This window comes from Oncorhynchus clarkii, chromosome 1 (assembly GCF_045791955.1).
Source record: "Oncorhynchus clarkii lewisi isolate Uvic-CL-2024 chromosome 1, UVic_Ocla_1.0, whole genome shotgun sequence".
Lineage (NCBI taxonomy): Eukaryota > Metazoa > Chordata > Actinopteri > Salmoniformes > Salmonidae > Oncorhynchus > Oncorhynchus clarkii.
In genome coordinates, this window is record NC_092147.1 from 18,558,122 (window position 1) to 18,584,648 (window position 26,527).

Here is a 26,527-nt window from a genome sequence, read left to right on the forward strand (position 1 = left end):
GTGGGTGTCAGTAAGGAAGTAAAATGGCGGACCTGGCAAACGAAGGTAAGGAATCGCTCAGGGAGAAAGATAAACAAATCTAATGAATGAACCACAATAGCGAGTGAATGTTGCCCAGACAGCTTCGGGACTGTCAGCAGATGTGCAGGGAATGCTCCATTGCGTTTGCAGCTCGATGTGGAGGCAGCAGTTTGACTAAACATTAGCTTACGTTAGATCCCCGGCCTTTGCTGGCTATATTTTACAGGGATGTGGAGTGGGGGGCGGCGGTCCGAACCGTGTGGCACAACCGGGGGAGGGGAGGGGCAGTTAACTTTTTGAAAATATCACATTTTTACAGAACTAGCTAACATAAGCTACCTACCAATATGTCAGCATGTTTTTGTAGTTAGTTAACTAGACAAGAAAAGCAAACTAATTAAATACTCACGAACAATAGAAATCACATCTGGGTCACATGTGGGAAACACCGGGTGGAATTTGTCTCCTCGAATAGCCTTTTAAAACCTCCCACCATCTCCATGTTGCTTGATCTACTATGTTCAGAAACTAGCTAATGGCAAAACGCAGGCAACAATGGCTTTGTCCGACCGTAGCTAGTGTTTTGTATGGCGGTGCTTCTTACAGACAGAAGTTCAGAACTAGGTCCTTCTTGCTCATTGCCGGAGGTTACAAGTCACAGGTGTCTGACCCATTGTAACGTTAGGCCCTACAGACTACATGTTCGAAATTCAAAGCGTAAGAAATGTACTGTTCTAGCCTAGTGACATAACAGGATTAGCAACGTGCTACACTAGCTATATGGATTTGAATGACTTTGATATATAGGATCAAGTCAATCCATTTTATGTAGCTAACAATGCAACCCTGTCTCAGAGCATTTTGTATTATTCTGTACATCTCAGAGCGTTTAGTATATGTTAAGTTTTGCTTGGTATGTATTAATTTATGGATGTGCATCACCCATTCGTATGATATGAATTACAAATTGTGTTATGTTATGAATTACAAATCTTATATGTTAAGAATTTGCTAAATGTATGGTATGTTATGAATTACATTTACATTTTTACATTTGAATCGTTTAGCAGACACTTATCCAGAGCGGCTTACAGTAGTGAGTGCAATAATTTTCATATTTGTTCGTACTAGGGGGCTAACGTTAGCTGGGTTCGGTCATCTAAAAGTGTTACGGTTAGGGGAAGGGTTAGCTAAATGCTAAGTAGATGCTAAAAGTAGTTCAAGTTGCTAAAATGCTAATGTTGTCTGTGGTGAGATTCGAACTCGCAACCTAGACAACCTAGACATTCGCGTCATACGCCCGCTCCGCACCCGACTTTGGTTCTTGCCTTAAGTAAGTCTGTCTTATGTAACTGTACCAAACGTAACATATCATACTAATTTGAGCGTCTTTGATTTACATTTACTAAGTTACGTCTAGTCTGAGACCAGGCTGAGCGATGATGCCAAATTTGAACAATTATCCCAATGTGAATAGATATCTTGTTGATCAGGGCCAGTATTGAAAAGTATCTATCGCTTGAATGTGCAATCTACTCAGCTGCACATAATGCCTCGATCAGACGAACAGTGTCATTGCGTTTTGGTACACCAGCAGTACATTCATTTCCAATGGAATGCTGCGTTTGCCTTGCAGCATTGTGTTGCAAAAGCAGTGCATTTTGTGTGTCGTTTGCATCAAACTGTAAGTGTAGATTTGACAGAAATGGTAGCAAAAGGCGATTGTTGAATTTTGTTGCACACAAATCCAGTAATAATTTTGGATTACATGGATGAGCTAGACACTGCAAAATGTATTACTCGGCATTGATGCCATGACACTGTCGGTCTTTATTATACATTTTATCTTAATTGTTTTGCACTGACTGCCTTGCACTGGCTCTATGCACACTCACACATACTACACTGACACTCCAACACACTCCTTACACTCACACACACAAAACACACGTGCGTGTTGACCCCACACACACTCAAACAGGGTGTTTCTCAAAATGCATACTACCATGCTCCGAGCATGAGAGGGTGGGAGTATGAGTCCAAATCAAAGTATGCGAAATGGAGCACGTTTGTACATATTTTGAAGATTGAATTGATGCAACCTTCAATGGAAATTATGCAAAGAAATATGACACAACCATGTAAAAATGACCAACATTTTCTTGAAATCAATGGCAGCCATTATTTCAGCTGAAGCGAGAGAAAATACACACTGACTTCGGAATGGAATTCTGCCTATTCACATCTTATATGTTGCCTGACTACAATATTGTATCTTAATATGTTAATAAATACATGCTGTGTTAATTTTGACATGGTTACCTGCCTACAATACCCACTGTAGTGTGCTTAGGTCGTAAACCAACATTAAGTCAATAGAGCTAACTGGTCTAGCTACTAGTGTTAGATAGCCAGATAGCCACGTATAATTGTTAGCTAGCTAACCAAAAATGGACATCTACCTTTGATAACATTGGTTTTTAGGTCATTATTGACTAGCTAGCTAGATTACGACTTCCATACAGTAACAGTCAAAAGTTTGGACACACCAACTCATTCCAAGGTTTTTCTTTATTTGTACTATTTTCTAAATTGTAGAATAAAAGTGAATACATAAACTATGAAATAACACATGGAATCATATAGTAACCAAAAAAGTGTTAAACAAATCAAAATATATGCTATAGATTCTTCAAAGTAGCCACCCTTTGCCTTGATGACAGCTTTGTACACTCTTGGCATTCTCTCAACCAGCTTCACCTGGAATGCCTTTCCAACAGTCTTGAAGGAGTTCCCACATATGCTGAGCACTTGTTGGCTGCTTTTCCTTTACTCTGCAATCAAACTCATCCCAAACCATCTCATTTGGGTTGAGGTCAGGTGATTGTGGAGGCCAGGTCATCTGATGCAGCACTCCATCACTCTCCTTGATCAAATAGCCCTTACACAGCCTGGGGGTGTGTATTGGGTCATTTTCCTGTTGAAAAACGGTCCAACTTAGCGCAAACCAGATGGGATGGCATATCGCTGCAGAATGCTGTGGTAGCCATGCTGGTTAAGTGTGCCTTGAATTCTAAATAAATCACTGACAGTGTCACCAGCAAAGCACCATCACACCACCTCTTCCATGCTTCATGGTGGGAACCACATATGCGGAGATCATCCATTCACCTACACAAAGACACAATGATTGGAACCAAAAATATCAAGTTTCGACTCATCAGACCAAAGGACAGATTTCCACCGGTCTAATGCCCATTGCTCGTGTTTCCTGGCCCAAGCAAGTCTCTTCTTTATTATTGGTGTCCTTTAGTAGTGGTTACTTTGCAGCAATTCGACCTTGAAGGCCTGATTCATGCTTTCCCCTCTGAACAGTTGATGTTGAGATATGTCTGTTATTTGAACTCTGAAGCATTTATTTGGGCTGCAAGCTGAGGCTGGTAACTCTAATGAACTTATCCTCTGCAGCAGAGGTAACTCTGGGTCTTCCTTTCCTGTGGTGGTCCTCATGAGAGCCAGTTTCATCATTGCACTTGATGGTTTTTGCGACTGCACTTGAAGAAACTTTAAAAGTTCCTGAAATTGTCCGCATTGACTGACCTTCATGTGTTTCTCTTTGCTTATTTGAGCTGTTCTTGCCATAATATGGACTTAGCGCTATTTGGTAAAATACCATCTTCTGTATATTACCCCTAACTTGTCACAACACAACTGATTGTCGCAACGGCTCAAATGCATTAAGAAGGAAAGAAATTCCACAAATTAACATTCCAGGTGACTACCTCATGAAGCTGGTTGAGAGTAGAGGTCGACCAATTAATCGGAATAGCCGACTAATTAGGGCCAATTTCAAGTTTTTATAACAATCGGAAATCGGTATGTTTGGGCACCGATTTGACCTTTTATTTAACTAGGCAAGTCAGTTTAAGAACATTTTTCAACATATTTTCAATGACGGCCTAGGAACAGTGGGTTAACTGCCTTGTTCAGGGGCAGAACGACAGATTTTCACCTTGTCCGCTCGGGGGATCCAATCTTGCAACCTTACAGCTAACTAGTCCAACGCTCTAACCACCTGCCTCTTATTGCACTCCACGAGGAGCCTGCCTGTTACGCGAATGGCGTAGAAGCCAATGTAAGTTGCTAGCTAGCATTAAACTTATCTTATAAAAAGCAATCAATCAATCATAATCACTGGTTATAACTACACATGGTTGATGATATTACTAGTTTATCTAGCGTGTCCTGCATTGCATTTAATCAATGCAACGCTGGGGGATGATTTAACAAAAGCGTATTTGCGAAAAAAGCACAATCGTTGGACGACTGTACCTAACCATAAACACCAATGCCTTTCTTAAAATCAATACACTAACTCAAACGTTAGCTTTTTTACATGGCACATATTGCACGTATACTTCTCCAACACTTAGTTTTTGCATTATTTAAACCAAATTGAATGTTTCATTATTTATTTGAGGCTAAATTGATTTTATTGATGTATTAAAATAAGTGTTCATTCAGTATTGTTGTAATTGTCATTATTACAAATATATATATTTTTTAAATCGGACGATTAATCGGTAGAGGCCTTTTTTGGTCCTCCAATAATCGGCATCGGCGTTGAAAAATCATAATCGGTCGACCTCTAGTTGAGAGAATGCCAAGAGTGTGCAAAGCTGTCATCAAGGCAAAGGTTGGCTACTTTGAAGAATCTCACATTTTAAATATATTTAGATTTAACACTTTTTTTGTGTTATTTCATAGTTTTGATGTCTTCACTATTATTCTACAATGTAGTAAATAGTAAAAATAAATAAAAGCCCTTGAATGAGTATGTGTGCTGGTACTGTATATCTAGCTGATAATTATGAGGTAAAACATTTCCTTTGTGTATATTTTGTTTTGTCTCTATTGTGTCATTGTCCTGGCTAGAAGAAGGTTCAGTGAATGTGGAGATACAGCGTGAGGTAATACATTTGAGAAGCACTCCCACTACTGTAATGTTTTATGCGTTCTTCACACTCGTCCTCACAAAAACGTACCCGAGAATGTCCTCGGAGTATGCACTTGGAGCATGAGTGTGGAGTACGGTAGTATCATATTGAGAAACACCCATCGACACACGTTCACACTTCACATACGCTGCTGCTACTCTGTTTATTATATGTCCTGATTGCCTAGTGACTTGTACCCCTACCCACATGTACATACTGTACTACCTCGTACCCCTGCACATTGACTTGGTACTCCTTTTCTCTTGCCTCGATATTGTTTTTGTGTCACAATTACATTTTTTCTTTAGAAATATTTGTCTTATTTTTTTTAACCTTGCATTGTTGAGAAAAGGCTCGTAAGTAAGCATTGCACTGTAAAGTCTACACCTGTTGTATTCGGCACATGTGACCAATAAAAATCTATTTTTATTTGATCTAGGCATAAGAGCACAGCCACCGGAAGTCCGAACTTTCAACTGGCTCTCTACTCTGTATTTCTTTCTGATTTCACCATCAAAAAAATACTACGACTTGTTTTAACACTTCTCTTCAGTGCATGCTCGTTCATTCAAATGTGTGAGATTTAAGATGTGAAATTGAAGGTCGTATGGCTAGCTTCAAAATAAGAGGCTTAGACAGTAGGCCCTATTTGAATAGCTAGAAGACTAATGAGATTAATACCTATAGCCACTATTTGCTCCAGAATGTCACGGTGTTTCTCTGGAGTTAGTCTATTTGACAGCTGCTCCATTGACAGACACTGGAACTCCCATTCCATTTTGTGAAACCCTCTCACTTCTCTTCTGTGGCCTGGATTCCTTTCTCATTTCGTCAGATGCACGAGGTCATAGGAGACGTGTTTGCTATTTGAATCTGCGACAGTCATTGGACGAAGCCTATCACACACATCATTCATTTCTATCAGTTTCTAATTTCAATCAAATGAGAAGAATAGTCAGGTGTTTGGTCTCGACAACTTGTTCCCCTTGCTGAAACTCATCTTATTTTCCTTCTGTTCTTAGCAGGAAGAATGTGAGATGTTCAGTTTGTGATGGTTAGAGCCAGAGGTAGGGATCAAAATTGACAGCATGGACAAGGACAAGGGTGAGTGGAGATGGGTGAGGCCTTTATGCTCAGTGGGTAGGGGACCCAGAAGCAAAACCAGGTTGCACTCGATCTTACTTTAATGAGATTTAATGAGAATGTTTTGGTCCGAGGTGGATCTTTGTACGTTTTTTCCAAATAATTCTGCCTTGTTAAACATAGTTTAGGTGCAATATTGTGCAGGCCTTTTTTCTTGTCCAACACCCGAGTTCCGGTGATGTGAGCAAGTGTCACCTCACTGATTTCTAGATAAGTTATTCTCTCATGGTAAAGAGCTGAGGCTATATGCTGCATGAAGTAGATTAGGTTATACTGAACAAAAATATAAACGCAACAATTTAATTTATTTTACTGTGTTAGAGTTCATATGAGGAATTCAGTCCATTGAAATAAATTCATTAGGCCACAATGTATGGATTTCACATGACTGAGAAAAAAAAAAAAAAATGGCCCTCAGGATCTCGTCACAGTATTTTTGTGGTTTGAAATTTCCATCAATAAAATGCAATTGTGTTCGTTGTCCTTTGCTTATGCCTGCTCATACCATAACCCCACTGCCACCATGGGGCAGGTTGGCATCAGCAAACCCACACAACGCATACATGTGGTCTGCGGTTGTGATGCCGTTTGGGCATACTGCCAAATTCTCTAAAACTATGTTGGAGGTGGCTTATGGTATTAAAATTAACATTCAATTCTCTGGCAACAGATCTGGTGGACATTCCTGCTTGAGACATCTGTGGCATTGTGTTGTGTGATAAAGCTGCACATTTTAGAGTGGCCTTTTATTGTCCCCAGCACACGGTGCACCTGTGTAGTGATCATGCAGTTTAATAGGCTTCTTTATATGCCACACCTGTCAGATGGATGGATTATCTTGGAAAAGGAGAAATGCTCACTAACAGGGATGTGCACAACATGTGAGAGAAATAAGCTTTTTGTGCATATGGAACATTTCTGGGATCTTTTTTTTTCTGCTCATGAAACATGGGACCAACACTTTACACGTTGTGTTTCTATTTTTGTTCAGTGTACAGTACGTTGTATTTTAACAACAGACATTCAAATGAACACACTGAAATAACTAGCCTAGTCAGAAAGGCTATAGAGTACATTTCAACAGGCTAAATATAGACTAGAGTGTGAAGGATATATCAAGTTTAACCCAGCATTGTGACACATTTTTATTAAATCAAGGATGTGCAGTTTGTTTTATCCACTTCATTAATATGATCAAGTAAAAATGCCATCAAGTTTATTTTGTGACGAAGCAAATCCATTGTGTCCTTTTGGTTTTCATAAAAAGGGGAATGTTTCATTGCCATATCACAGATAATAGCACTAGTGTGGTTGGAGCCCTCAATGTAATTATGCAAAAGTTCTCGTCAAAGGCCTTGCAGTGTGCATCCACCATGCATGTTTCAGACCTGGAGGGCAAATGAGCCATCACAAAGCCTTTTGCCTCAGCCGGGGACGAATAACCACACAAACCGGCAAGCTAAAACACACACACACACACACACACACATGCATATTGATGCCACACACAGACACTTTCACATTCTTCATACACACAGTTGCTATTCTGTTTATTATCTATCCTAATTGCCTAGTCACTTTTACCCCTAACTACATGTACATATGACCTCAACTACCTCATACCCCTGCACATTGACTCGGTCGCAGTACTCCTCGTTTTTTAAATTTAATTGTTGCTAATTTTCTTAATTTTGAACTCTGCATTGTTGCTCATAAGTAAGCATTTCACAGTAAAGTTTACACCTGTTGTATTTGGCCCATATTACAAATATAATTAGATTTGATTTACTAGGCCTACATATTGAAAAGCGATCTTTTTTTTTGTTGGAACCAAAAATCTCAAATTTGGACTCATCAGACCAAAGAGCAGATTTCCACTGGTCTAATGTCCATTGCTCATGTTTCATGGCCTAAGCAAGTCTCATCTTCTTATTGGTTTCCTTTAGTAGTGGTTTCTTTGCAGAAAATTGACCATGAAGGCCTGATTCACACAGTCTCCTCTGAACAGTTGATGTTGAGATGTCTGTTACTTGAACTCTGTGAAGCATTTATTTGGGCTGCAATTTCTGAGGCTGGTAACTCTAATGAACTTATCCTCTACAACAGAGGTTACTCTGGGTCTTCCTTTCCTGTGGCGGTCCTCATGAGAGCCAGTTTCATCAAAGCACTTGATGGGTTTTGCGACTGCACTTGAAGAAACTTTCAAAGTTCTTGAAATTTGCTGGATTGACTGACCTTCATGTCTTAAAGTAATGATGGAATGTTGTTTCTTTTTGCTTATTTGAGCTGTTCTTTCCATAATATGGACTTGTTTGGTAAAATATGACCATCTTCTGACTGGTACTGTATCTGCTTAATATCAGCTCTTACTGTTCAGTGTCAGTAGCTAGGCACATCTGCCTTCTCAGCCTTCTAAATCAGGCTTTGATGCCCTTTCTGTTCTGCATTTTCACGTACCGTGACCATCTCACCTTCACCATAGTTCAACAGCTTTCTTTCTGTAATTTTATTGTCTTTAAATGGGTGCTTTCCTCCTTTATACACATTACTGATTTATCATTTCAACAAAATGACATTGAACCGCTATGGAATAGACATTGAATTGTCGTCTGCCCAGTGGGTAGAGCCTCCTCAATTAAGTTATGACTTGAGTTCTAATTATAGCTTGGGGAAAATATTTACTAGGTCCTGGCTGAGGTTCTATCAAAAGCTTTGTGGGCACTGACCTTGACAGGGGAGTCCACTTACACTGACTTGGATGCCTGAGCCCTGAGGTGTATTGTGTTATGGGGAAGGTGAAGTAAGTGCACAGTTGAACAAAACTTGTCATGGTTTCACTTTGGCCTAACCTGCGTGTCTTTGTCAGCTCTGTAGAATTCTACTGGTAATATTTGTAGTCTAGAAATGCAGACAAGGCTCATAGTAGGAGAGGTGTTTTTATAGACAAAGTGAAGAGACATCCATCATAAAGCTTTTGCACAAAGATGTGCAAAATGAGATCTCCAACCGTGACACATCTGATTTCTCTTACAGAGAAGCATGCCATAGCCCCACCAGTGTTTGTCTTCCAGAAAGATAAAGCTCAGAAGGTGAGAAACACTCTTTTCATACCTCTTCTGAAAATGTAAACAGTGTGACGGCATGCTATGGAGCGGACTTGCCTTCACACTAACTGGATAATTTCCTCTGTTTCCTCTGTCTGAATGTCTGTTATGTTCTTCCTATCTTTCTTCCTCTATCTCCATCTTTCTCTGTCAAACCCTTAACAGAGATCAGTAGAAGGGTCTAGTGCGGAGGATGGAGAAGGTAAGGATGAGGAGGGTAACCAAGCAAGTTCTGGTAATTTGGAAAATTGAAAATGTCTGTCTTATATTTTGCACTGAACAAAAATATAAACGCATCAATTTCAAACATTTTACTGCGTTACAGTTCATAAAATGAAATCAGTCAATTGAAATTAATTAATTAAGATCTAATCTATGGCTTTCACATGACTGGGAATCTAGATATGCATCTGTTGGTCACAGATACCTTTAAAAAAGGTAGGGGTGTGGATCAGAAAACCAGTCAGTATCTGGTGTGACCACCATCTGCCTTATGCAGCGTTACACATCTCCTTCGCATAGAGTTGATAAGGCTGTTGATTGTGGCCTGTAGAATGTTGTCCCACTCCTCTTCAATGGCTGTGCGAAGTTGCTGGACATTGGCGGGAATTGGAACACGCTGTCATACACATTGATCCAGAGCATCTCTAACATGCTCAATGGGTGACCGTCTGGTGAGTATGTAGGCAATGGAAGAACGGGGAAATATTCATCTTCCAGGAATTGCGTACAGATCCTTGCGACATGGGGCCGTGCATTATCATGCGGTGATGGCGGCGGATGAATGGCGCCGAAATGGGTCTCAGGATCTCATCACGGTGCATTTAAATTGCCATCGATTAAATGCAATTGTGTTCGTTGTCTGGTGCTCTTGCCTGCCCATACCATAATCGCACCGCCACCACGGGGCACTCTGTTCACAACGTTGACATCAGCAAACAGCTCGCCTACACGACGCCATACACGTTGCCTGCCATCTGCCCGGTATAGTTGATACCGGGATTCATCTGTGTGAGGAGTGTACTTCTCCAGCGTGCCAGTAGCCATCAAAGGTGAGCATTTGCCCACAGAAGTCGGTTACAATGCTGAAAGGCAGTCAGGTCTAGACCTTGGCGAGGATGACGAGCACGCAGATTAGTTTCCCTGAGATGGTTTCTGACAGTTTGTGCAGAAATTCTTCAGTTGTGTAAAACAATAGTTTCATCAGCTGTTAGGGTAGCTGGTCTCAGATGATCCCTCAGTTGAAGAAGTCGGATGTGGAGGTCCTGGGCTGGTGGGGTTACACGGGGTCTGGGGTTCTGAAGCCGGTTGGACGTACTGCCAAATTCTCTAAAACAACATTGTGGTAGAGAATTGAACATGATATTTTCTGACATTCATGCAGTCAGCATGCCAATTGCACGCTCCCTCAACTTCAGACATCTGTGGCAGTGTGGTGTGATGACTGCACATTTTGAGTGGCCTTTTTTCCCCAGTACAAGGTGCACCTGTGTAATGATCATGCTGTTTAACAGCTTCTTGTTATACCGCACCTGTCAGGTGGATGGAATATATTGGCAAAGTAGAAATGCTCACTAATAGGAATGTAAACAGTCGGTGACTAAAATGGGTATATATATTTGTGCACAAAATTTGAGACCAATATTTGCGTGCGTATGGAACATTTCTGGGATGTTTTATTTCAGCTCACAAAACAAGGGACCAACACTTTACAGTTTAAGTCGGAAGTTTACATACACTTAGGTTGGAGCCATTAAAACTAGTTTTTCAACCACTCCACAAATTTCTTGTTAATTAACAAACTGTAGTTTTGGCAAGTCGGTTAGGACCTCTACTTTGTGCATGACACAAGTAATTTGTCCAACAATTGTTTGCAGATAATTCACTGTATCACAATTCCAGTTGGTCAGAAGTTTACATGCACTTAAGTTGACTGTGCCACGAAACAGCTTGGAAAATTCCATAAAATAATGTCATGGCTTTAGAAGCTTCTGAAAGGCTAATTTACATAATTTTAGTCAATTGGAGGTGTACCTGTGGATTAGAGGTCGACCGATTATGATTTTTCAACGCTGATACCGATATAGATCATTGGAGGACCAAAAAAGCCGATACCGATTAATCGGCCGATTTAAAAATAAAAAAAAATAAAAAATAAAAAAAAATTTAAAAAAAAGGTTTTTATTTGTACAACAATTACAACAATACTGAATGAACACTTATTTTAACTTAATATAATACATCAATAAATTCAATTTATCCTCAAATAAATAATGAAACATGTTCAATTTGGTTTTAATAATGCATCAACAAAGTGTTGGAGAAGAAAGTAAAAGTGCAATATGTGCCATGTAAGAAAGCTAACGTTTAAATTCCTTGCTCAGAAAATGAGAACATATGAAAGCTGGTGGTTCCTTTTAACATGAGTCTTCAATATTCCCAGGTAAGAAGTTTTAGGTTGTAGTTATTATAGGAATTATAGGACTATTTCCCTCTATACCATTTGTATTTCATTAACCTTTCACTATTGGATGTTCTTATAGGCACTTTAGTATTGCCAGTGTAACAGTATAGCTTCCGTCCCTCTCCTCGCTCCTCTCTGGGCTCGAACCAGGAACACAACGACAATAGCCACCCTCGAAAGCAGTGTTACCCATGCAGAGCAAGGGGAACAACCACTCCAAGTCTCAGAGCGAGTGACGTTTGAAACGCTATTAGCGTGCACCCCACTAACTAGCTAGCCATTTCACATCGGTTACACCAGCCTCATCTCGGGAGTTGATAGGCTTGAAGTCATAAACAGCGCAATGCTTGACGCACAGCAAAGAGCTGCTGGCAAAACGCACAGAAGTGTTGTTTGAATGAATGCTTACGAACCTGCTGCTGCCTACCACCGCCCAGTCAGATTCTTGTATGCTTTTATGCTCAGTCAGATTATATGCAACGCAGGACACGCTAGATAAACTAGTAATATCATCAACCATGTGTAGTTAACTAGTGATTATGATCGATTGATTGATTGTTTTTTATAAGATAAGTTTAATGCTAGCTAGCAACTTACCTTGGCTTACTGCATTCGCGTAACAGGCAGTCTCCTTGTGGAGTGCAAGGAGAGGCAGGTGGTTATAGCGTTGAACTACTTAACTGTAAGGTTGCAAGATTGTATCCCCCGAGCTTACAAGGTGAAAATCTGTCGTTCTGCCCCTGAACGAGGCAGTTAACCCACCGTTCCTAGTCCGTCATTGAAAATAAGAATGTGTTCTTAACTGACTTGCCTAGTTAAATAAAGATTAAATAAAAAAAATTGGCCAAATCCGTGTCCAAAAATACCAATTTCCAATTGTTATGAAAACTTGAAATCGTCCCTAATTAATCGGCCATTCCGATTATTCGGTCGACCTCTCCTGTGGATGTATTTCAAGGCCTACCTTCAAACTCAGTGCCTCTTTGCTTGACATCATGGGAAAATCAAAAGAAATCAGCCAAGACCTCAGAAACAAAAATCGTAGACCTCCACAAGTCAGGTTCATCCTTGGGAGCAATTTCCAAATGCATGACGGTACCACGTTCATCTATACAAACAATAGTACGCAAGTATAAACACCATGGGAACCCACAGCCGTCATACCGCTCAGAGACGCGTTCTGTCTCCTAGAGATGAACGTACTTTGTTGTGAAAAGTGCAAATCAATACCAGAACAACAGCAAAGGATCTTATGAAGATGCTGGAGGAAACCGGTATCTATATCCACAGTAAAACAAGTCCTATATCGACATAACCAGAAAGGCCGTTCACCAAGGAAGAAGCCACTGCTCCAAAACCGCCATAAAAAAGCCAGACTATGGTTTGCAACTGCAGATGGGGACAAAGATCATACTTTTTGGAGAAATGTCCTCTGGTCTGTTGAAACAAAAATAGAACTGTTTGGCCATAATGACCATCGTTATGTTTGGAGGAAAAGGGGGGAGGCTTGCAAGCCAAAGACCACCATCCCAACCGTGAAGCACGGGGGTGGCAGCATCATGTTGTGGAGGTGCTTTGCTGCAGGAGGAACTGGTGCACTTCACAAAATAGATGGTTCATGAGGAGGGAAATTATGTGGATATATTGAAGCAACATCTCAAGACATCAGTCAAGTTAAAGCTTGGTCGCAAATGGGTCTTCGAAATGGACAACGACCCCAAGCATACTTCCAAAGTTGTGGGAAAATGGTTTAAAAGGACAACAACGTCAAGGTATTGGAGTGGCCATCACAAAGCCCTGACCTCAACCCCATAGAAAATTTGTGGGCAGAACTGAAAAAGCATGTGCGAGCAAGAAGGCTACCCGTAACGTTTGACCCAAGTTAAATAATTGAAAGGGAATGCTACCAAATACTAATTGAGTGTATGTAAACTTCTGACCCACTGGGACTGTAATGAAAGAAATAAAAGCTGAAAGAAATAATTCTCTCTGCTATTATTCTGACATTTCACATTCTTAAAATAAAGTAGTGATCCTAACTGACCAAAGACAGGGAATTTTTACTAGGATTAAATGTCAGGAATTGTGAAAAAGTGAGTTTAAATGTATTTGGCTGTGGTGTATGTAAACCTCCTACGTCGACTGTACATGTTGAGTATATTTTTGTTCAGTATAGTTACTTTGCTAATCTTTGGTCGTTCTGTCTCCTCCAGACTCTGATAAAGATGAGAGTAGTTACTGTCCCCCGGCCAAGAGGGAAAGGACATCGTCACTAACACAGTTCCCACCCGCACATTCAGGTAATTGTACATTTTGTTTAATTAAACAACTTTCCATAGTTTGTGGAGAAAGGGTGTGTACTCATGTTATTTATCTTTGTCTTATGCAGTTTCTAAGAACAATGTGTTCATGCCATCCAGTTTCTGTCAGTCCCCGACAGGAAATAATAATTCCGATTCAGAACCTGGTGAGTTATCTTAAGATCTCCTTTTCAACCTAGTTGATATTGGCATGATAAGGAAAACTACCCTTGAAGAATCCAATTTTTTATAAACAAAATTCTGGCTTAGCTTCCAGCTATCTCACATTCCCTCTCTCTTTCTCCTTCTTTCTCTGTTCTCATGTCAACAGAGGAGAAAACAGTTGGGTTTCGCCTGAAGCCTCCCACCCTGATCCATGGACAGGCTCCTAGTGCAGGTGGGTGCCCTCTCTCGAGTCAATGTCATGTTAGTTCCTAAGGCTTTATTGTCCATTTAAGGGACAAAGGAAATGGGTTTTGGGGGTCTAGTATACAGGCTCCGTAACAGGCATAAACACAATGTACAAAACATCACAATAAGAGTGCAAAAAGATGGCCCTTCTTTGTCTGGCTTTGGTCTGTCCAGGGCCTTATATTTAGTCCAAGTATAATGTGTTGCAGGTGTCCCGAGCCAGAAACCCAAGGAGCAGCAGCGCAGTGTACTACGACCAGCAGTACTGCAGGCCCCTCTGGCCACCAAATCACTAACCCAAACCGGTAAGCACACTTTCAGGACGGATTAACCTTAGTCTTCAGATCCTCTCAAACAAACAGCTGTACTACTTTGTTATGTTCTGCGATGGCCGTTCTCCTTCAGCTTCCTTTCATCTCAATGTGCTTCGACAAAACATTCGTTGAAGGTGAAAGAAATCCAACCAGTCTCTTCTTGTGGTCCTGATAGGGTTGAACAGTGGTACAAATGGAGTGGACAGGTCATCAGAGGGTCTACCAGTTACCCAGAACAACACAGAGAAGTGTGATGACACGACCACGTCACAGGTAGGCTGAGAGGTGAAAGGGCGTCAAAAGTTTGGACACACCTACTCATTCAAGGGTTTTTCTTTATTTTTACTATTTTCTACATTGTAGAATAATAGTGAAGACATGAAAACTATGAAATAACACATATGGAATCATGTAGTAACCAAAAAAGTGTTAAACAAATTTTAGATTCTTCAAAGTAGCCAGCCTTTGCCTCGATGACAGCTTTGCACACTCTTGGCATCTCTCTCATCTGGAATGCTTTTCCAACAGTCTTGAAGGGGTTCCCACATATGCTGAGCACTTGTTGGCTGCTTTTCCTTCACTCTGCGGTCCAAATCATCCCAAACCATCTCATTTGGGTTGAGGTTGGATGATTGTGGAGGCCAGGTAATCTGATGCAGCACTCCATCACTCACCTTCTTGGTGAAATAGACCTTACACAGCCATGAAAAAATAAATGATAGTCCCACCAAGCACAAACCAGATTGCTTGGCATATCGCTGCAGTATGCTGTGGTAGCCATGCTGGTTAAGTGTGTTTTGAAAGCTAAATAAATCACTGATAGTGTCACCATTGCTCGTGTTTCTTGGCCCAAGCAAGTCTCTTCTTATTATTGCTGTCCTTTAGTAGCAGCAAATCGACCACGAAGGCCTGATTCAAGCAGTCTCATCTGAACAGTTAATGTTGAGATGTGTCTGTTACTTGCGACTGCACTTGAATAAACTTTCAAAGTTCTTGAAATTTGCTGGATTGACTGACCTTCATGTCTTAAAGTAATGATGGACTGTCATTTCTCTTTGCTTATTTGAGCTGTTCTTGCCATAACATGGAATTGGTCTTTTACCAAATAGGGCTATCTTCTGTATACCACCCCTACCTTGTCACAACACAACTGATTGGCTCAAATGCATTACGAAGGAAATTAATCCCACAAATTCACTTTTAACAAGACACACCTGTTAATTGTAATGCATTCCAGGTGACTGCTTATGAAGCTGGTTGAGAGAATGCCAAGAGTGTGCAAAGCTTTCATCAAGGCAAAGAGTGGCTACTTTGAAGAATCTATAGCATATATTTTGATTTGTTTAATACTTTTTTTGGTTACTACATAATTCCATATGTGTTATTTCATAGTTTTGATGTCTTCACTATTACTCTACAATGTAGAAAATAGTAAAAATAAAGATACATCTTTGAGTAGGTCTGTCCAAACTTTTGACAAGTACTGTATATAGTTATCAAGCGAATTCATAACAACAAAAAACACAACAGGACAAGACACAAAGGCAGGTTTTATGCTTGAACATTCATTTTGGAATTTCCATGACTGTCTCTAGCTGCTTTAATCTTCTTTCAAGGAGAAGAAAAGCGAGAGGCATGAGAGCAGGACAGGAGGAGGGAAAACTGATCCTCCTGTGGAATACACATTTGTATTTGGCCAGAATGTCAGAGCAAAGCTGACCTTGAATAGTTAACTAAAGTGCATGTCATATGGAATACTTTTCAAAGATGTTGTGAAGTGCTCTGGGCTTTGCCTCATACCTGACAACAGCTCATTGGGTGTGTGGGTAAATCACAATATAGCAGCCTCTTGTGGCCTTGCAAGCTTTGTTACATTCTTTTGATCTGTTCCTTTTTTGTTATGTGTCTGATCCTTACCCTTTTCTCCATTGGTCTAGGTTGAGCAAAGCAGTGAACAGAAAGGCTCTACATCAGCAGAATCAGGGGAAACCAATTATTTCCTACAATACAGAAGCACTCCCAGGTTAGCCGTTTATGGATTCTGTCTACAATGGATATGATCAGTCATCTGTTTTATTAGGCTACTCTTTCATCTCCCCTATCTAAAATCCTTTCTCCTGTATGTTTCCCACCCAGCTTACAGAAGGCTGAGAACAAGGCTGATGACGGGGATAAGTTTGTGTTTGGACAGAACATGTCGGATCGTGTCCTGGTAAGACTTGCTCTTTGTGAGGCTAATCTAGTCATCTTTTATCACAGTTTTTTTTTCTAGCATTTGTCCCTCTTCCAACTAATGATGGCATCCACAAAGTTGTGTTAAAGCATGTTGTATAACATCCTTGTTTTGCAGAGTCCGTTGAAATGTGAACAAGCAGCCGAGGGCAGCAGAGATCCCCCCACCGCCCCGCCCTGTGAGCTCCCGTCAAAAGACAGCAGCCCTGATAAAGGTGAGTAAATAAAGACCATACTTGATATGAAATTAATATTAAGAGGCTTATGTAATGGCAATGCAATGAAGGAAACACCTGGCTTTTTTTCAGGCCCCTACTATGTGACAGTGTTTGAATGCGGTTTTGGTTCTCTTGTTTACAGATAACAATGTGACAGAGTCTTTGGAGGAGTCGGCGGCGGCCTACACCAAAGCCACAGCCAAGAGGTGTTTGTTAGAGAAAGTAGAGGTCAGAACTGGAGAAGAGTCGGAGAGTAACGTTCTTCAGGTATGCAAGAGGTTTCCTACGTGTTAGGTGTTTAATTGCTTGATTTCAATGTCAGAGAATGTTTGTAGTTCACCATGAAATTGAGCAATTGTTGATTGATAGTTTTGTGTTTACATGTCTCCTCAGACAGTTGGAAATAGGCTGAAATGGTCCATGGTCATTCTCTGACAGTGGCATGTTTTTTTGTCACCTTAGGTCCAGTGCAAGTTATTTGTGTTTGACAAAGCTTCCCAGTCTTGGGTTGAGAGAGGCAGAGGACTGCTAAGGCTCAATGATATGGCTTCCACAGAGGAGGGATCGTTACAGTCCAGGCTGGGTACAGTCATTAGTCATGAATTAAATCATATCAACAATTTAGTTAATTTAAAAATCTCAAAACACTTTACTGTCATGCCACACTGCCCTGGATTGTATCGTATGATTCTATGGAGTTGTTTTTGTACATCTGTCAAAATGCAACTCCCATTTGAAGGTATTACATTGGTTATTCTAATAATTGTTTTCTGTGCTGTAGTGATGAGGACCCAGGGCAGTTTGCGTCTGATCCTCAACACCAAACTGTGGCCTCAAATGCAGACGGACAAGGCCAGCGAGAAGAGTGTCCGCATCACAGCCATGGACACTGAGGACCAGGGGGTCAAGGTCTTCCTCATATCGGTATGAGAAAGACCACATTAGTTATTACTAGAGATATATATTTAAGAGTGTTTGACCAACTTTTAGAATGTTTAATATTGTTATAATGCTTTCAGTTACAAAGAATAGTTTAAATATTCCCCATGTAATGTTAATGGGGAACTAACATGGCTGCCATAGAATGTTGAAGTGTCATGTAAATGCATCAAAACGCAGAAACCGCATTGGCCCAACTCTCTAAATACATGGCTCTGGTTATTACATAGTAATGACACTGACAGTGGTAATAGATGTTGAGTATATCTAACACTTCCAGAACATCCAGTTTAGTGCTGATGTGTCATTTCTGTTCCAGGCAAGCTCTAAGGACACAGGGCAGCTGTATGCAGCGCTGCACCATCGTATTCTGGCCCTGCGGAGCCGCTCAGACCAAGAGCCAGAGCCCAGGGTCCCCATCCCAGATGGCCACATCCCTCATCCTCAGTCTAACGGGGAGGATAGTGATGAGGACGAACCACTCACTGCCAAGACTACAGGTAAACTATATAAACCCTTAGCCTAGCTGTTAACCCAACTTTTCCAATCACCACAAACTGATCTGAAGACCTCTTACTGTGATTGTTCAAAAAAGTGATCTAATGATATCCTGGACACAAACTAATGGTCCAAAACTGTTATCTGGAAGTGATCTGTGAAAAGTTGTCTGGTGGTCCAAGAATGTTATCTGGACATTCCCCCTAACGGCTAACAAACATTTGAAGGTCCAAGTAAGTGACCTTCGACACCCTCGCTGATGGTTCAAGGAAGTGATCTGGGGGGTTCAGGGAAGTGATCTGGGTGTCTTTGAATAGGACCCTTGCACTGTTTCCTTGGATGTTGTGAAGTGTCTTGGATTTCCCTTATTTCATGCAAGCAAAACATATCTGTCCCATTCAAAAAGCCCAAGAATGTAATTTAAAACACTATTTGATTGGACTGCCCTAGTCTATCACTCACCAGGCCTGTCTCTCCTCTCCCCAGAGGGTCCAGAGGCCCAGTCCTGCGGGACTGGCAGTGGGAGTGGGTCTTCATAGCACCTGCCCCCCTTCATCGGCTCACGCACTGCAGTCAGGACCACCTTACAGACCCCTCCATGGACACCTCAGGCCAGCATCTCCCCAGTGGTCTGAGGTCACAGTGGAGTGCCAAGAAGGATCCTATGCTGGTGTTACTAAGTTAACTCTGCAGTTCACACTCTGGATTCACAGTTTATCTGGGATGGATGGTCTTTTTTGTTTAGTATTTGTCTTCTTTTTTTTTACCTCTAGAACTGGATTTTGGGGGGAGTGGGGGGGGGGGGTGTTGTGAATTGGATGCTCATCATATTGATGAGTCTGAGGGAACGAGAAAGCAGTTTTCTTCTCTAGCTGATATAAGTACATTCTAAATAGTTTGCTGTTAAAAGTGGGACTTTAGCCACCTTGCAAAAGAACAGACCTCAGGCACTTCGGTGGGGCTTGTATTTTGTTCAGCGAGGTAAAGATTGAGTTGCCTAGCAAATATTTGTTTATAAAGTCTTTTTTTTATTTCACGGAGTTTTGTCATTGAAGAGTGTCTGAACTCTTACTTCAAGTTGTATTTTTCTAAGGCAAAATGCTTGCACACACTCTAGCTAGGATTAGTCCGTCAATACCACCTCTGGCCACTGTTAGTTTTTAGTCTGTCGTCCACATTGTCATTTATTTTTTTACCACAAATTGGTTGAATTTAAAATCCCTTGTGCAAACACCTGCTTTGATGTTCGTAGCCATAAAATATTTAATTAAATAGTGGGATTTACCTGTGTTCATGATTATTATTATTACTGGTACATTACGTTTTTATTGATAGTTAATATTATCGACTTTGCTTTTGAAATTCATGCGAAAATGAACTAATTCTGTAAATAAGAAAGCTTGTTGGATTTGATCATTTTACAACAGGTTTGCACCATGACCCCAAAGTTTACCCTGAATATAGCCGTTAGATTTGTTTGTTTCAAATATATAAACATTTTTTAGATAGATCAGATAAATATATATGTTCTCAAATATATATATATATGGAAGAAACCCTTTCTATGTTTGAGTGGTTTACAATTATGTAATTAGTTTTAAATAAGTTCCAATCACAAGGCTTTGTGTATAACATCCACGATCTCAGAATCATATAAGACCATTGCAACAACAGCAAAATCCCTATTTTTTTTCATGCGATCAGAAAGGCCCATATAATCACTTTTAGGTTAGGGTGTTGGCATTTGGTGTATCTAGCATGTCATTATTTGCATCTGTCCTAAACTTGTTTGACATCAAAACCCTACAAAATGCACATATACTCTCAGAACAGCGAATGCTGCCATTTTATTCAAAGAGCTATAGACATTGGAACAGGTGGTACTACGCACACAGGGTACAGTATTTTTCACCAATAGTCTGGTGCTGAGCCCTCTATTTATTCCTTTGTTAAATGGATGGCTCTGGTCTGGTGTATTTAAAACAAACAGCCCTTAAAGAGACGTAGATGAATAATGTCATATTTTCTTCAGTGAAGTGTAGTTCCTCTTGTTTTAAGCCTTTTTCTTCCTCATCGTTGGAATGAGTAATATTTCTAAGTTGTATTATAGCGTTCTACTTTTTCATTTACTACAAGCCTTTGATGTGAAAAAAATGTATTTTAACTAACAAAAAGTATACTAAGAAAAGTTTGAAACAAAAAAAAACAGGCAAGTAGACATATTATTGGTTAAAATGTATAAATCCTGTAATGTATATTATTGAATAAGCAGCCTTTAAAGGAATAATCCACTCAAACTTTATTTAGGTAATTGTCATTTCACTGTTGATAATGAAACAAATTCCAAAATATAGTTTTTGAGTAGAGTACTCCTTTTAAGTGTAAAAAAAGGACAACTCCTTATTTAGTACTCTTCTTCACTGCAGTCTATAGAAACCTCACCGTGTAATGTGCTCTGTAAAATTGTGTTCTCTCCATTTTTCACATTCTGCTTGTGTAGCTACAAACAGGACTATTCCTAATGGCCCAGTTTTTAAAAAGTTATCTGGGTTTCGCCTATCAGATAAGAATAGAATGAATAGAACGGAATTCCCCATTCAAGTCAATGTTTTGTCCATTCTATTCATTCTATTTCTATGCATTTAATCCTATCCGATAGGTAAAATCTAGATAACTTAAACAGAAACTGGGCCCTGGACATGAATGTATGGCAACTTGTCTCTATATAAAGGGCCAGGGGCCGACGTTCTTCAGCACTTTTCCTTCTCTGTGATATTTCTCCCATCAATATGAATTGTTTTAATGTTCGTAAATGCACATGAACTGGGGCTGTCCATTGAATAATTGGCAAAGGTGGTTGATAATGAAGTTTTGAATGTTGTTTACATTGGGGTCGTTGATGGTTATTTGTTGGGGAGTGACTGTAAGACCGATATACACTTTTGTTCATGTTATATTTTTGTTGCTGAAATTTCTGTCATGTCTGCTATAGTTCCCTTAAAACATCTACCTGTTTTTTTGTTGTTTTTTTGTTATGCCTAGCTGTTGTTGTTCCATAACCTGGTGCTATTTTGTTGCATTTCCTATCACTATACAAGTCAATGTTGATATTCTGTTAGATCAAGATCAAAACAGTCCATCTTTGAATGGAAGTTGAGTGAAGAGGATGTTATGAAACCTAGTTGACATGGATGCGCCCTTGCTGCTATTGTACAAGAGCATCTGTCTCATACTGTATCTGTGACTGGAATGTGTTTTCATAGGAACATGTCATCTGCATTGGCCTCTTAACATGCCATTAATTTCAATATATTAGGTGATAGTTTACAGTAGTGGTGATTGATCCAATACAACGCAGGTGTGTTCATAGTAGGAAATTGGGGAGAAAAAGGGGTAAAAAAAATACATATATATAAAATAAAAAGGAGGGCATTGTTGAAAGGAGACATGTAGCTATTCTAGTGCTCCTCAATGACAGGCATTTTTATCCTGATAGGTGTGGTTCCTCTCTAGATGTCTCCATTGGAAAGAGAGGATAGGTGGTAAGCCTTTCCCTCGTAAGTGGGCTAGAGATACTCAAGGGATCGGGAGTGTTGCATTAATAGTTGTTGGAATTGTCCGAAAAAAGCAGATTAATTTCAAACAGGCCCACTTACGAGGGAAAGGCTTACCACCTATCCTCTCTTTCCAATGGAGACATCTAGAGAGGAACCACACCTATCAGGATAAAGATGCTTGTCATTGAGGAGCACTAGAATAGCTACATGTCTCCTTTCAACAATGCCCTCCTTTTTATTTTATTTTATAGATTTTTTTTTTTAACCCCTTTTTCTCCCTAATTTCGTGGTATCCAATTGTTGTAGTAGCTACTATCTTATCGCTACAACTCCCGTACGGGCTCAGGAGAGACGAAGGTTGAAAGTCATGCGTCCTCCGATACACAACCCAACCAAGCCGCACTGCTTCTTAACACAGCGCGCATCCAACCCGGAAACCAGCCGCACCAATGTGTCGGAGGAAACACCATGCACCTGGCAAACCTTGGTTAGCGCGCACTGCGCCCGGCCCGCCACAGGAGTCGCTGGTGCGCGATGAGACAAGGACATCCCTACCGGCCAAGCCCTCCCTAACCCGGGCGACGCTAGGCCAATTGTGCGTCGCCCCACGGACCTCCCGGTCGCGGCTGGTTACGAAAGAGCCTGGGCGCGAACCCAGGGACTCTGATGGCACAGCTGGCGCTGTAGTACAGCGCCCTTAACCACTGTGCCACCCGGGAGGCCAACAACAATGTCCTCCTTAACCAGTAATTTTGATATCAGTCGCCCAATATGTGTGAAATAAGGGCAAAGAGGCTACAAAGTCATAGCAAATGTCCATTCAGGCAACACACAGGAGGAGATACTGTACCATTCACCCCTGTTGATGTGGGTATCACAGAAAGACTACTTGTATGGCTGTCAGAGCATCTACTAGCTGTAGTATATTATAAACCAATCTCTAATGCGTTCACTCAATGGAACGCCTCTTTCTAATAACCCTAGTAGAGTGCCGTCAAATGTCGTTGACAGATTTGAGTCTTTTGGTCTAGGTTTTTCTTTGTTTTTTTCCCTTAAAAGGTTTTGAGGATATTAAAGAAGAAGGCAGTAAATCTCCCCCTCCCCTCCACCACCCTATAGATGTATAAGAGATGAGGGACCATGATATGACTATGCTTAGATTGCTGATGGATTGAGCTGTAAACATTGGGCTGGAGAACCACAGCATTGCAGTGAGTCATTCTAGCGGTCTGGGCCTACTCAAGGGAGGCAAGGGAGCGTGTGGCATGGATTTCTGTTTATAACGCTGCTGTCTGTCAGCAAACCATAGAGGTCTGTCCATCCGTCCAAACAAACCACAGGGATACTTGGAGATCTGGGTCAGGACTCTCTTCCCCCAGTCCTAGGGATGGGCATCTTGGGACCTGGAGCACTGCAGGGAGTGCAGGCTTTAGTGCCGTTTAGTTAATTCACGCATAATGATTTACAATAAAATAGAAGAAAGATTTGAATAAGCCCTGAAGGCTGGTGAAACAAAGGCCTGCACAGCTCTCCATGAACAGAGTTGCCCACCCCTGTCTCAGTCCCTTCATCTGAAATTCATTGTTGAGTCTACTGTTTTGACAGGTGAAACAATCATGTTATTTTTTGCATTGAGCTTTAGTATAAAATGACTAGAAAAAAAGGCAAAAACATAAACAAAAAAACTAATATAAAAAAAATTACTTGTGTTATAAAAAATGTTTATGTAAAATTGTCATATCAAATGTATTTCAAAATTACATTAAAACTTTTAACAGAAAGCAAAGCTTGTTTTGTTGTTTTCAGGGTTTAATCAAATAGCTTTGATCGTATGGTTTCATTTGCATTTTAGGTGAACTAGAGTAAGTCGTTTCGAAGTACAATAGCTAATCCTGCAAGCTCAAACTGTCTCATCATAGTGAGTGTTGCTCTCTCGCCACAGGAGGGTGCTCTTGGCCTGAAGATGGTTAGCTATCAACAGGAAGGTGATCTTGGCCTGAAGATGGTTCACTATCAACAGGAGGGTGCTCTTGGCCTGAAGATGGTTAGCTATCAACAGGAGGGTGCTCTTGGTCTGAAGATGGGTCACTATCAACAGGAGGGTGCTCTTGGTCTGAAGATGGGTCACTATCAACAGGAGGGTGCTCTTGGTCTGAAGATAATGAACTGTCTCTGTTGATAGTGAACTATTTATCTTGTTAGCCGTACCAAATCCTCAAATTGGAGTAAAAAATGTGAAATGGACGCTAATCAAATTTTTCCGACATTATTATAATTTTAAGATGATACCTCTGAAACCACCAGCGGTACCCTTTTAATGGGTGTAAACTGCTTATTACAGTGGGCTCCAAAAGTATTGGCAATGTACAAACAATACTTAAAAAAATATAAACAGTATAATTCATTATCTCAAAATACCAACATGTGAGAAATACTGTACTTTATTAATATTTCAATGGAACCCACCAAAATCATTTATTGATTTAATTAAAAATCAATGTCCTCTGAATCAAGGTTTCACAAGTAATGGCACACTTAAAGATTATTGTAAATAACATCTACCAAAATTAAACCCGGAATTAAATTGCACTTATTTAAGTTTATCTAAGTCTTAAGGAACTATATTGAGCCTTTAGATCACTTCCTTTTTCACTGGGGTATAAAAAAGAGGTAACACAAATGCAATATCCCTTTGTCATCCAACACCATGAAGAAAACAAAAGAACTGGCAGTTTTAAAAGGGACAGATGGTCGTAGACCTTTATAAATCTGGTAATGGCTACAAGAAGATCCACAAACGATTGAATATACCACTGAGCACTGTCAGGGCAATTGTAAAAAATAAAAAAAGGAGGAGGATGGTGAGAGAAGCAACAAATTCCCAAGAATCCCCGTGAAATAATTGCAGGCCTTGGGGACGTCTTGGGGTCACCAGGTTTCAAAAAGCAACACGAGACCCCACCTCCACAACCACAGGCTCTTTGGAAGGGCTGCCAGAAGAAAGTCCTTTCTGACCCCAAGACACAGACGCAAACACATTAAGTTTGCAAATGTCATTTAAATTATGACTGGAAGAAGGTGCTCTGGTCAGATGAGACCAAAATTGAATGTTTTTGTCAGATACAGCATCGGCATGTTTGGCGGCGAAACGGAGATGCATACAAGGAGAGGCACCTCATACCCACAGTGAAATATGGTGGTGGGTCTGTGATGTTTTGGGGCTGTTTTAATTCCAGAGGTCCAGGGGCACTGGTTAAGATTGATGGCATAATGAACTCCACCAACTATCAGGCAATTTTGGCTGACAATCTGGTTGCCTCTGCCAGAAGGCTGAGGCTTAGCCGTAGGTGGACTTTCCAACAAGAAAATGACCCAAAACATACCTCAAGATCCATACAGAAATGGTTCTGTGACAACAAAATCAATGTTCTACCATGGCCATGTCAGTCACCGGACCTCAATCCAATCCAAAACCTGTGGGCTGAGTTGAAGAGGGAAGTTGATAAGCGCAAACCCAAGAATGTGAAGGACCTTGAAAGGATCTGCATAGAGGAATGGTCCAAAATCCCTCCAAATGTGTTCCTTAACCTTGTCAAACACCACAGGAAAAGACTCCATGCTGTTATCCTTGCCAGAGTTGGCTGCACTAAGTACTAAATGAGGAGTGCCAATACTTTTGCAACCTTGATTTTGGCTACTTTTATTTTGTATTAAATAATTGTATGATTTTGATTGGTTCCATTGAAACATTAATAAGGTACAATATTTCTCACATGTTGTTATTTTGAGTTTCTCTATAATTATGTTGTTTATATTTTTTTTAAGTACTGTTTGTGCATTGTCAGTCAGGGGTGCCAGTAATATTGGAGCCCACTGTATATGTAGTTATCTAATTAGACTATTTCTGCAATATAAATAGCTTGCAGTATACACTCAGTAGACAGTTTATTAGGTGCAACTGTGTAGTACTGGGTCGGACATCCCTTTGCCTCCAGAACAGCCTGAATTTTTTGGGGAATGGAAACGTAGCTAAATTGGTATCAATGTGCGCCAGGAAAACATTCCCCACACCAGTACACCACAACCACCAGCCTGTACTGTTGACACCAGGCAGGATGGGGCCATGGACTCATGCCAAATACTGACTCTGCCATCAGCATGAAGCAACAGGAACCGGGATTCGTCGGACGAGGCAACATTTTTCCACTCTTCAATTGTCCAGTATTGGTGATCGTGTGCCAACTGGAGCGGCTGCTTCTTGTTTTTAGCTGATTGGAGTGGAACCTGGTGTGGTCGTCTGCTGCAATAGCCCATCTGTGACAAGGACCG

At 40.6% G+C, this 26,527-nt stretch overlaps 1 protein-coding gene across 1 annotated transcript; it reads left to right on the forward strand.

The window, feature by feature from the left end:
* Positions 1 to 21,656, forward strand: LOC139378613 (ran-binding protein 3-like). The gene is made up of 16 exons (XM_071120979.1): positions 1 to 45; positions 9,195 to 9,250; positions 9,431 to 9,467; positions 13,943 to 14,029; positions 14,119 to 14,196; positions 14,361 to 14,426; positions 14,650 to 14,745; positions 14,930 to 15,027; positions 16,692 to 16,777; positions 16,891 to 16,966; positions 17,105 to 17,201; positions 17,347 to 17,471; positions 17,667 to 17,787; positions 17,986 to 18,128; positions 18,463 to 18,643; positions 19,128 to 21,656. Exons 1-16 carry the CDS (start codon positions 24 to 26, stop codon positions 19,178 to 19,180), a joined length of 1,422 nt encoding a protein of 473 aa, XP_070977080.1. The 5' UTR covers positions 1 to 23; the 3' UTR covers positions 19,181 to 21,656.
* The last annotated feature ends 4,871 nt before the right edge of the window (positions 21,657 to 26,527 follow it).

What these genes read in the sequence shown, in the direction of transcription:
- LOC139378613 (XM_071120979.1), top strand. Translation starts at nt 24, where the DNA reads ATGGCGGACCTGGCAAACGAAG. An exon ending in GGCGGACCTGGCAAACGAAG is followed by an intron (nt 46 to 9,194) that starts GTAAGGAATCGC and finishes TTTCTCTTACAG; the next exon opens with AGAAGCATGCCATAGCCCCA. An exon ending in ACTCACTGCCAAGACTACAG is followed by an intron (nt 18,644 to 19,127) that starts GTAAACTATATA and finishes TCCTCTCCCCAG; the next exon opens with AGGGTCCAGAGGCCCAGTCC.